The 13,453-nt window shown below is 34.0% G+C and overlaps 1 protein-coding gene across 2 annotated transcripts in view; it reads left to right on the top strand.

Annotated features, from left to right (window-relative positions):
* LOC111516193 (protein rhomboid) overlaps nucleotides 1-13,453 on the top strand; it is a 73,588-nt gene that overhangs the window by 47,398 nt on the left and 12,737 nt on the right. For both annotated transcript variants that reach the window (XM_074170265.1, XM_074170264.1), the window contains exon 2: nucleotides 6,896-7,105. In XM_074170265.1, coding sequence (XP_074026366.1) covers nucleotides 6,932-7,105 — 174 coding nt within the window. In that variant the 5' untranslated portion in view covers nucleotides 6,896-6,931. The remainder of the gene's footprint in view (nucleotides 1-6,895; nucleotides 7,106-13,453) is intronic.

Below are 13,453 nucleotides of genomic sequence, written 5' to 3'. Positions count from 1 at the left end.
ATTATCAAGGAATGAAAATTAAAAATCAAAAATATTCCAAACAAAGTTAATTCACGACGTTTCGATTGTTACTATCCACAATCTCGTATTAACAATTTTATTTTCTTTTTGTTTTTTTTTTTGGTTGTTGCTTGCATTTCATTTCATAGTTATTTCGTTTTTTTTTGCTTAATAAAATTGTTATTTTTTCAGCTAATCTCTGTTTTATTTCTTCTACAGATTCTTTCAGGTATTTCAAATCAATTTATATCATATTAGACAATGAAATGCAAATGTGCCAAGTCACTTGAAGATGCAAGTGATGTTCCCGTCTCCAATCAGACAGATGGCTCTTTTCTGGATGGAATCCAGCAGCTTCAGGGTATGTTTGGGGGCGGAGCTCCATGAGAACAATACCCCAAAGAAGGTCTGATCTGAGCTTTATAAAGCCTCAAAAGTTGCTGAGGTACTCGTATGTACAGTTTTCTGGTTCGGAACAGTGTTTCAAGCTTTTGAGAAACAGCATTTAAAATGGGGAATGTTCCTCAATTTGGGTTATTACAGCAAATGCAAGTTTGAACAAAATAAAGTTGAACTCAATTCATGAGTTTTTCAAATTCACTTCGAAAAGTATTCAAATTGATGTTTCAAATATTGGGTTTAAATTTTTAAAGGGATTCGTTTCTAATTCACACATTGGCAACAGCGCCTATACCAAGTTGAAATAATTTATACGTACCTAGATATTCTACTTTAAAAAAGGTAAATTATCTTTATAAATTAACAATTAAGGCAAAATATAAATTATAGTTCAATACCACCTCCACAAGCCACATGAACAACAGTTGTTTTGTTATTTATTTATATAGAGGAAGATAGGTTTGGTGCACAAAATGTCATATGTCACAGAATGTCTCGGAACTCGGAACATGAGTAAACAGAACAGCACGCCTCTGAAATATGTCATCTTTGTTTGTCTCATACAGGTAACAGGTTCATTGTCCTCTATCAGCTATAACCGATGTTGCCAAATGGTGAAATATAAACGAATCCCTTTAAATGTTGAATGCAATATTTCATTCAGTATTTAAATAATTTTTAAAGAAATAGGTTGAAATAATAAGTTTAAAATGCGTTATTTTAAAGCTCTTTTATGGAAACTACTTCATTTTCGTCAGGACGAATATTCCCCATTCCAGTGACATGATTGTGCCAAGACATATTGGTGTCTAGTTCAACCCCCAAAAAACTTATCGAAGCAGAAAGCGGTATTGTTGAAAAAATGACTGTAACCTATACCGATAAATGAATTTTTGGAAAATTGGATGTTGAGTTTTTTCCAAGTTTTCCATGAGAAAGTCAGCGAAGAGGGGCTTAGAGGATTCACCATTTTGATGCCTGCTTTGTTGATATATATTATGTTATTGGATTCAAAATAATTTTAGTCTAGACATATTGACAATAGCGAAATGATATCAGAATTGATTGATGCTTTTGTATGGTTCATCTATGAGTTTGTGAGAATCTTCTGGAGGAGAGTTCTGGAATAAATTTGTGACATCGAATGAAACGAATTTGGAATGGAGTGAAATAAGAATATTGAAGATGCTTTTAATATGGAACGAAGATGAAAATTTGGTTTACTTTTTGATGATAATTATTAAGAATTTGTAAATTTCATACGGTGGAATTATGTTATTCATAAAGTTAGATAAATGAGTACAGTTGTGGAGTTTGTGGATTCAACATTATGCATCTGTGTTCAGGTCTGAAAAGGGATGTAACTTGTTGGATAGAAGTTTTCAGTATAGTTTGGAATTTGTTGGTTGGCTTTTTTGGTGGAATTACAGAAAAACTGGTTAGTGTGAAGGCAAGTGTTTCATTTATGTAAATGTCATTGGGATTGGTCATTGCTGTGTTACCTCTATCTGCTTTTGTGAATATGATGTTGTTATGGATTTTCTGATTTATCAACTTCAGTGTTTTCTGTTCGGAAGTGTGATTTTGCGTAAAGTAAAGACCGTTCACATATAATTAAGATTCTGTATAGTGTTTTCGCAGCATACTGCTTAACAAACGGTGGGCATTTGGTTTTCAACTTCCAGCGGGTATCAAATTTCAGTCTACTCTCTCTATATATAAAACTAGAAATTTAGTACAATTTATGTTTGCTATAATATCTTTGCCTATACAAAAATTATCGAATGTATGTTTGAAAGAGATAACCTTCATTTTGGAAATATGAAGAAAGTAGATTTGCATCAAATCAATACTTAATTTTTATACATCACATGCTATTGTCTTTATTCAATATATCCATAAGTCAATAATATACAAAAAGTATAGAAATGAACCAAAATCGTATGTTTCTGGCACTTAGAATTTGTTTTGATACTTTTGGAGATTTCTGTTGTTTTTACAACCCAGCTGCTATTATTGATATGTGTGATTGATGACTTGTTTATTTTGTGGTGATTCATATTCATTTCAATGAAATGAATGAAAACATTTTTGTCTAATTACCACTAGTTGCTTAATTTTATTATGCAGACCATTGAGTAAGTTCAAAAATTGATTAATTTGTATGTTTGATCCATCAAAACCAATACGTCCAGTACGTCATCAACATATCTGAACCAAAACACATTATGTTTCTGGAAAAGGGGGTTATTGAAGATGCGGGTATTTTCAAGAGAGAGCATTGAAATGTCTGCCAGAATGACACTTAGTGGTGAGCCCATACGGATACCTGAGTTTTGCAGATGAAAATTTTCATTATATTTAAATAAATTTTATTTCAGACATGTATCAAGGAGTTTGCAAAATTCGGTAGTTATATATGGATTTGTATGAATCCTACTCGTGAAATACATATTAGATAAATACAAATTCATATATATAACTATCGAATTTTGCAAAATTCTTGATACATGTCTGAAACAAAATTTCCTCAAACATAATATTAATTTTTATCTGCAAAATTCAGGTCTCCCTATGGGCTCACCACTACGTTCTATTCTGACAGACATTTTCATGGACTCACTAGAAAATACCCGCATCCTTAATAACCCTCTTTCCCTGAAACATATTGTGTTTTGGTTCAGATATGTTGATGACGTACTGGTTGGTTTTGAACATTATCAATAGTCTGCATAATAAAATTAAGTTCACAGTGGAAATCGAACATAACAAGGAGCTTAACTTCTAAGATTTAAATATTTCAAGAATCAATAATGGTTTTCAATTTAATATTTACCGGAAAAACACGTTCACAGACTATAATTTCTTTCGATTCTTTCAGTCCACTCTCACATACGTTATCCGCGTTTAAGTCGATGGTACACAGAGCTTTCGCAATCCCTTTACCTGAAAGAATTTCCAAGACGAAATAAAAATAATTGAGCAAATTGCAGTGAACAATTTCTCTAATAGAAAAGATAATATCAGGAAAAAGTCACAAAATACTTATACATAAATTATACCCAAACTGCCGAGAACACAATATAGTCAAGTATAGTAGCATCAACTACGCAGGTAAACTTTCAGTGAAGATTCAAAATTATTTCTCTAAATACAAAATATCAACAGCTTTCATAAGTAATAATAATTTAGATAGAACCCTGTTTAATGCAAAACCCAAACGGTATAGAATGAAAAAATCAGATATATAGAATCGAGTGTGGTGAATGCTCTGTAATATATACAGACCAAACCGGTAGAAATTTTTTGACACAAGGCTGCGTGAACACGTCTGTTTAGACAAAAAATCTACACTGTATGAACATCTTCAAGAATCAAAACACAAGATAAATAAAGGCATAAATATTAGGCATTTTCCACACTTTATTCTGTACACATATGTAATAAAGGAAAGAAAATGAATTTGTTGGAAGCCATGGAAATTAACAAATCAATTGAAAACCAGCAACTCGATTTATTCAGGCTTTCTCTCTTGAATTTATAAGTTCAACAACCCCTAGAATTTTCAGTGGTGAATTTTAAATTTGGCATCCTGCTTCGCGCAACTACCTGTCTATCAAATACCTGTCCTTACTTCTGATGAGTTTACAAACTTCACATCTCAGTTTCATACTTGATAATGGGGTCAAACCCGAAACCGGTCGTATGAATAAAATCAACTAGTGGTAATTAGACAAAAGTGTTTTCATTTATTTCATTAAAGTGCTATTATTGAGATATGACAAAATCTACCGAAGCGTTATTTTTCTGCAGCCATAAATAATTACACAAATAAGATAAAAATAAAAAAGTATAATAAAGAATTATTGTGTCAACATATAGTCGGTATCTGAAAATATTCGTTCACTTAGCAAAAATAGTTGACTAGATAGTTTTTTTGTTAGGCAGTCAATATGTTCTGTCCACTTGAGGGACTGGTCTAAGGTTATACCCAAAAGTTTTACGGAGTCATGGTGATTCAATTTACTGCTCATAGTGAAGGTAATGTCCTGAGTTTTTGTGTTAGTTTATTTGGTATCAGTCACTTATTTATATTTGGCAAAATTGACAAGTTTTTTTCTTTCAAATTTATTAAATTTGAATCAGAATGATAAAATGTAGCATCGTCTGCGAATGAAATATTATTATTGTAATGAAGATGTTCAAATATATCATCAATGTGAATAATGAAAAGAAGTGACCCCAGAACTGAACCTTGAGGTACACCATGAGTAATTTCCTGACTAGAGGATAATGTTGAATCATGAAAAACCACGTGAACTCGTTGAGTTGAATATGATTCGAAAAATTTGTAAGCAATTCCTCTGGCACCATAATATTCCAATTTCTGTAATAATACCTGATGCGAGATGCAGTCAAAAGCTTTACTTAGGTCACATAGAGTGCATATAGTGTGTTCACCTCTCTCAAAAGCATCGACCACATTGCTCACCAGTTTCGTTACGGCATGGGTGGTAGATCGGTTCTGCCTAAAACCATTCTGATTTTCATTCAGAAATTTATTTTTCTCAAAATATTTCGCCAGTCTCTTCTTGACGATAATCTCTATAATTTTTCCAATTATAGGAATAATTGATATAGGACGATAGTTCCCAGGTGAGTTCACATTCCCGTTCTTGTGAATTGGGATAATTTTGGATTTTTTAAAGATGTCAGGAAAAATTCCGATAATGAAACATAGATTGCAGAGTGTTGAAATAGGTTCTGCAATACTAAATTTGATTTCCTCCAATAAGGTACTGTTCATTCCATATACGTCATAACTATGAGATCTTTTCATGTCGGATATGGCCTCAAGAACTTCATTAGGTGTAGTGGGGAAGAGAAAAAATGAATTAGAATATGATGGCCGTGATTTTAAAAAGTCAGTTGCTGAAGCTGTGGTTGCGGATAGTTGCTCTATCAGTATACCGGCGATAGTTGAAAAATATGAAACAAAATCATCTGCTGATAAATTGCAGGGTATTGAGACATTATTAATCCTACCTCTCTCGAGATTAATCAGCCTCCAAGTATCCTTGGACTTATTTTCCGAATTTATAAGATGGTATTATATGAGGATTTTTTGTCTTCTTCAAGTTTGAAATTATAGAAACGTTTGAATATTTTAAAGTTTTTGTTATCTTTGTTCAAATTTGAGACATCACTGATTGTTTTTAATGTTAATAAGGTATTTCTAATTTCTTTGATTTCATCATTAAAAAAATTTACTGGTTGTTTTCTTTGATTATTTGAGACGATTCCCAATGGAAAATTAATTTCAACAAGTTTTTTTATTGAGTTTGTAATAAAAAATGCAAGATTTTCAATATCAACTGAATGATGGAAAACACTCCAGTCCAATTCTTCAATCTGTTTTTTAAATTTCGCCACCTTATACTTCGTTATTTTTCGAATACAAGTCTTGCCGGTTCTATGGTTAAAGGACGAACCTAGTTTGATGAACTGACCTCGATGATCTGACAAACCTGTTTCTAAAATTCCGGCTTCATATTCTCCCTTGTCCAGATTGGTCAATATATTATCGATGCACGATTTAGTCCCAGTTCTAGGGTCAATTCTAGTTAGATCATTTATAACTATTTCAAGCCCAAAAGATGTTATAATACTCCCAAACTCTCTACATATACTGTTATATAACTCAAAATTGATATTGAAATCACCCAAAACAATCATTTGGGTAAAATTATCTGATAGAAATATTAGAAGTTCCTCAAGCTTTTCCATAAGTATGTCATTATCTCCATGGAGGCACGATCTATACACAGTGGCTAAGACAGTTTTATTTTGTGTTAATTCAATAGCACAAAATTCGGCATGATATGCAATACAGTAATTTTTGAGATTCAGTTGCTTAATGTTTCACAAAAATTGCCACACCATCATGTTTATTTTGCTCTCTGCAGTAATCAGCTGCAAGGGAGAAATTGGTGAACCGTATCGCTGAAAGATCGTATTTAGTGAGCCAATGTTCGCTCAAACAAAGAATATTGAATTCGTTTTCATATACAAAGTGAGAAACAGAATCGATTTTATTAGATAAACATTGTATGTTCAAGTGAAAGATACCTACCTCTATGCTGACACAATCACTCAGAGAATTATTTGAGTTTATTATGTTTCCGCCTCCTTCCGGGTCCTGGGGTTAAAAAACCTACTAATACGAGTTTACTTAACAGTATTTTGTGATCAAGTAGTCTAACAATATATTAAGCTTAGAAAAAATTAGTACTGATGTTCTGCAGAAGAAGAAATACATTTAGCCTTTTTTACCGAGTTTTCTAGTAAGCAGTGGAAGTTCTTCCGCCGAGCTATGCCACGCTGTGCCGAGCTATACTCTTTATAAAGCTGCCATATTGTTTTAATTATGAGTACATTTAGGTTCAACTTACTCAATAGCTGACTTATTCATTTCAATTATTTGAATTCATTTCAGATTCCCTCTCACAAAATTGAATCAGTTCAGAAGCAAATGGTCGATCAAGAAGGTAGAAACTCTAAACATATTAGTCCACTCAATACACCTAATGCATCTGTAGATGAAGAGAAGTGTCTTGTGTCATATCAGCTGAGACCTAAGGTGAAAAAGAAGCTATGTCGCCTGGAAAATATACCCTTTGCCGTACTGTGTATTAGTGTGACTCAGGTGAGTGATTTATATATTTGTAGAGTATTACCGGAGTGAAAATGAAGCAAATTTCAACACTTGGTGAGATCACCGGTTCGCACCTTTAATGTTGGGAAGAGTGGTTCTCATCTCATATCAAATTATTATTTACTTTCTTTAGTGAGTTAGATTCACCAATATTGGGAAATCTCCTTTGAAAACTAATAATAAAACCCACCACCCAATAATATTTTAGATGAGTTTGACTAATACGTGGGGAACGTGTCAAGATTTCCTCAACAATCGAGTGGAGAAAAAGATGAAGTCAGTTTCGAATTTTTCCAACAATTATAGCTTTCAATTGGCTGAAATCGTTATTTTCCTGGATATTACACTGGCAACTCTTATTTCAGAACAGCAAATGGATTGGTTTAGTAAAAATATCGATATGATAACCCAATAAAATCAAAGTAACCTACTTGGTTACGTCTTCATTTGTAATTCTTCTTTTTTAGTTGTTTCAGGGATTTCAAATCATTTTATATAGTAGACAATGGATATTTCTTCTTCGTTCCCTTTCTTTGTGGGTTATCTGTTTCTGAGCGATCTTTAATTCTCCAGAGACGTAGACTGTAGTTTTAAGGTTGAAAATGACACGATAAAGGGTAGCGATAGGGTATTATATCGAACGATGGAATATGTGATGCAACACACCATTAGATATAGTCGAAGTAACCGATATTGTGCACACTTAAAGTTGGCGACACTTTCAACGAAAAAAAATGAACCGGTTGCGAAGTAGTCCACGTGGACTGTAGAATTGGCGGTTCGTATTAAATAATTTTTACTAACCGAGATTGGCTGAAGAGTCAGAAAATTAAATTTGGAGTCATTTCACGGTTATGAATAGAAATCGGGGAATGCGGAGATGGTTATCGCCGTCATGTCATCAATGTTTAGTTGGGAACGTATCGCGATTTGATTGTTGAAATTCGATATTGGTGCAATTATAATTACTCAAAATTTTTGCTATCTGTTTAAAATGTGATGTCCTTGGACAAGTACTCACAGTAATAACGAGTGTGATAACAACGCACACTTTTTCCAGTGTAGTGATTTCAATAGCGATGGTGAACAATGCGACAAATATATACCAGTGAATAAGATTCAGATGCATTTGAATATTGAAACACAGAGAATATATTTCAATGTATATAAGAATCTACATCTTAAGTTTGGTTCTGAGGGAAACAAACTATCACAAGCAAGCTACATCAGATTTGATCGAAAATCCTTTCTCAACTGTACGTAAAATAGTCAAAAACAAACCTTATGAACGCAAGACGCAATGTGATACAAGATTACCAAAACCTTCAAATTGTCATCTAATAAAATCATTGAAAAAAAAAATATACGACTGTTACAAAAGCAATGATATATCTACAATTGAAATTGTAAGGAAGAAATTGAATACTTCCGGCTAAAGCGTGAGCTGCTTTGAAAAAATTGCTGAATATCTCAGAGATTTCCTCAGGAGACTCAGATATTTCATTTTCATATTTTATGAAGGAGATTGATTGCTTGGGCGATTTATTAGGTAATTCATTCACTACACTCCATGCTGCCTTAGTAGGGTTGTTTGAAATTATGAGGAGTACAAGTCCGGATACTTGGGTGTCAGGCTTTCACAAGTTACTTCCGGAAAGTGTTTCTTAAGCAATGTTGAGAGAGAGCTAGACTTGTGCTCGTGTCCAATCTGTACACGTGTAGTGTTACATATTTCGGGTCTCCCTTGATATCAACATTTGAGTTGTTACCAACAATAACCAATCGTTGTTGGCGATTCTTTTTTCTGCTGTTGACTTCAACCCAATTATTTTGATCTAATGCCTGTGAGCTTGTTGCTTTAGGTTAAGCATCATCATTCAAGTGTATAATCTCATTCAGTTTAATTTTTGTTTGTTCCTGTAAAACAATGTTAGATAATTCATCTTCTTTCACAGGTAGATAACCCTTTTCCGGTAAGAATTTTTTCTGTTTACTATTGTTTGGATGAGTAGGATTATTTTTTCTAGGAATCTCCGTTATATTGGAATGTATGTTCTGTGTTGTTGAATTTTTGTTTTCTTTAATCTCCGGCAGTTTTTGTTCATACGGTTTTGTTCCGACAGTTTAAGTTCTGGCAATTTCTGTTGTATACCCCGGTTCATTAGTTCAATATGATCATATAAAATGTTTACTTTCTCTTTGAGTTCTTGGATGATTATATCTTTCTGCTTCAATATGTAGTTAAAAATATTTAAGTCTAGCTTTTTATCCTGGCCGACTAAATCGGTGACTGCGTCAAAAAATGGTATGTCGCATTCATTTGCTGGATTATTGACACCTGGAACACCACAACACACTATTTTTTCACTATCAATGAGCACAATCGTTTTTAGGTACTCAATACAGCCGCAGTGTATTACGGTTTCACATTTTAAATATTTCATACCACTTTGTGCCTGAACTTTACATTTTTTGCATACTTTTGAAGAGAGCGATATATCTGACTGATTGTTTGAAGGTGATCCCAGAAACAACTAAAAAAGAAGAATTGAAAATGAATAGCTGAAAAATAACAATGATAGTGAAATAAAATACAAGTGACAATAGAACAATTGAATGAATAAAAATAAAGAAATGAAAAATGAAAATAAAAAGTGGAGAGATTCCATGTCACGTTAGTTCACGACGTTTCGATTGTTAGTATCTACAATCGTTTTCGGGTGATGACTGGACTGATTCCTCCGAGGGATGACTATTTATAGGTCGTTCGAGTACTTTCACTTATCCCCGCTTTCCATTTTCCGCTTCACTGGTTCCGTGAGAGATGACCGTTTTGGCGGGAGTTGGCCATTTTTCCATATGTTGCGTATTTCTACGCTGGCTTGGCTGAATACGTTGTTGGACAACATGTATGCGGCTTCGTTGAATTTTCTCCTAAACCAATGTTCCGGTAAATGCAATTCTTGGAATCGCAGTCCGCATTTACCGGATACCCTGTGAGTGCGGAAAATCCTATATTGGTGAAACTAAGAGGCCATTGAATGTTCGCGTTGCCGAGCACAAGAAACACACACAGCGAGGGAAAACCAGCAAATCAAGAATAGCAGACCATGTTTGGACCCATCAACACAACATCGAGTGGTCCCAAGCTGAGATCTTGCACAGAGAGGAACATTGGTTTAGGAGAAAATTCAAGGAAGCCGCATATATTTTGTCCAACAACGTATTCAGCCAAGCCAGCGTAGAAATACGCAACATATGGAAACCCATCATCAAGCGAAAAATGGGTAACTCCCGCCAAAACGGTCATTCATCTCTCACGGAACCAGTGAAGCGGAAAATGGAAAGCGGGGATAAGTGAAAGTACTCGAACGACCTATAAATAGTCATCTCTCGGAGGAATCAGTCCAGTCATCACCCGAAGACGATTGTAGATACTAACAATCGAAACGTGACTTGGAATCTCTCCACTTTTTATTTATATTTTCTTTTTCCATTTCTTCATTTTTATTTATTCAATTGTTCTATTTTTACTTGTATTTTATTTCACCATTATTTCATTTCAGGTTTATTTTGGTTAATATAATTGTTATTTTTCAGCTATTCATTTTCAATTCTTCTTTTTTAGTTGTATCAGGGATTTCAAATCATTTTATATAGTAGACAATGTAAGTCCGAACTAGTGAAATTCATCTGACTGATTGCTAGTCGTCGCCATCTTGAAATTCGAGGGTAGAAAAGGCATTTCCCCACCAAGGACTCGTAATCAGAACAGCCATCTTAACAGAGTACTGGTCTGGATTGAGTCTGCGGAATTCGAAGAGAAAATATCGATAATTCGTCCGTTTTTTCTTCTCTGGGATGTTAGACCGGGAGCTGAGAACTCCCGGTCTAACATCTTCTTTCTCTGAGGGTGGAGAAGAACTACATCAGGATTATTAGATTATGTGAGCCTGGGGGAGAAAAATGAATAGTTCAATACTCCCTGGAGCGAAGGGCAATACCAGTGTCTCGTCAATACCGTAAAAGTGCTATAGATGGTTATAAAGTATAATCAGGGTCGCGTTGAGTCGAAGGATGTAGGCTGAGAGCATATGTGTTAGACATATGTGTTAACAGCAAGTGCATTAGGGTCTCAGGCGCCTCGCGACAGACCCTTCACCTTGTGTCAGGAACCTCTATATCTACAAGCGACTGCAGTAGATTAAGGTGTTGAAGACATCATCTTGACATTCTTAAGAGATGGTTTAGCCTGGTGTGATCCAAACATTTATTTTGTTCCCTTTTTTGTTTTTCATTTTATGCAACAAATAAAAATGTCGAGTAGTGATCAGATATATTCGTTTCAATAACATATGCGTTGATATTAGTTGTTTTCTTATATTTTCTGACGAATATATGATCAATAGTTGATTTACAGTTTCAGGTCTTTCTTGTTGTTGTATTGATAGACATGTAGTTAAGAACATTTATGTAATTATTCACAGCAACAGATTCATCATTTTGTAAATTGATATTTATGTCACTCACAAAATCGTCTATATAATTTTTGTTCAGATTCCCAAATAATGTTCAATATCATTTATGTAGCTGATTATATTCGTTGATGGAGGTCGATATGAAGCTTTTTTTTTTTTATTTAAGCAAATTCGCATCAACCTAGTGGTTATTAGCGAGTAGTACATGTTTATAATTTTGTAATAATATCGATACATTTAAGAAATTTGATAATATTTGGAATATTACAGTTTCTGCCAATACTGTTGTAGATATCTAGGGGAAAGTTAAAGTTGTTTCGCTGCACCCAGTATTTTGGACAATCGGTGAAAATGTGCTCAACACTCAGTTTTGTTTCACATATGTCACACATTGGCTCTTCGGTGTGATTTGACAGATAACTGTGCGTGAGTTTGGTATGACCCAAGCGTAGCCGATTGATGAGCACTTGATGTTTTCGGTTGTTTGTTTCATCAGGCCACGGTTTCACATCATATTTGATTGTACGTAGTTTTGCCCCGGACACTTGCCACTCATTTTGCCATTTCTGGATTATCGCTGTTTTCACCATTGTTTTAATGTCTGTAGATACTACTTTGGACACTACTTCCGATTCGGTAGAGGTAATTGCGCCACGAGCACATTCGTCGGCTTTTTCATTGCCCTGAATTCCAATATGTGATGGGATCCAAATGAAACTGATATTTTTTCCAAGTTGCTGGATCAGATGTAGTTCTCTGTTTATTTTTTGTGCAATTGGATTTTTAGGATATAAGCGCTTAAGTTCGTATATGGAGCTAAGTGAATCCGTTAAAATGATATAATTATCTCCAGCTGTCGCATTGACATAGACCAGCGCACGGTAAATGGCATATAGTTCTGCACTGAATATGCTGGTAGTTGAGGGAAATTTATATGAGAACGATTCAGATTTTGTAACTATGGCAGCTCCTACTCCTTCGTTGGTTTTTGAGGCATCCGTGTAGATTTCCATGTGATTAGGGTGGTTACAAATAATTTGGTTGAGTTCGTTTTTGATGATCTGGCTATTGGTACTGTGTTTGTCGTATTTAGTTAGGCTCGTGTCACAGTTCGGCCGTTTATCGATATGAAGCTGTAATATTCATAGTATATTTATCACTATTTATAGAGAGACTGAGAAAGTTGATTTCAGTTATGGGAATAATAGTCATCTCAGATGCCAGACAACTTTTTGAATAGACTAAGACACTATCATTTTGATTGAGTTTTGAATTATTGTAATGAATTTAAAAATCTGGTATTTTAAAGTCACTCATCTTATCCACGTGCCATGTTTCAGAGATAATTATAATATCAATTTTTTCTTTCACTGGTTCAATGTACACTAATAGTTCATCGAAGTTCTTTTTCGAATTTTTTTTCATTTGAATTTATAAGAATTGTATCTTCTATACATTCCGAGACCTTAGTTTGCACCTCTCCTTGTTTCAATGTATTCATTAATGTGTTCAACATGTACATGAATTGAATTAGACGTAATTGTTCAATACATTCCTATCTCCAAAAATGTTTCTTACAACAAGAGAGTAATAAAAGGATTTTTTTAAATTTAAAAAGAGTAGTTACAAGAAGAGAAAGTAATACTATGAAAATTATGGAACTATAAATGCATCTCGAAATCCATAGGTATGCTAATTATAATCTTCTTTACTTATTTGGCTCTGAATTGTGTTTGTGTTTATATGAGCTAATATTCAGGATATCTGCTTTCGACTGCAACTGGTTTATTGTCAACAACAATTATCGGCCGTAACTATGAAAGCATCTCAAAATCCATTTGCTAATTATAATCTTTTTTGC

This window comes from Leptinotarsa decemlineata, unplaced genomic scaffold (genome assembly GCF_025532065.1).
Source record: "Leptinotarsa decemlineata unplaced genomic scaffold, Ldec_3_MD MMD2_P_RNA_scaffold_7, whole genome shotgun sequence".
NCBI lineage: Eukaryota > Metazoa > Arthropoda > Insecta > Coleoptera > Chrysomelidae > Leptinotarsa > Leptinotarsa decemlineata.
Note: the sequence above shows the minus strand (reverse complement) of the source record. Positions and strands in the feature narration are given on the sequence as shown.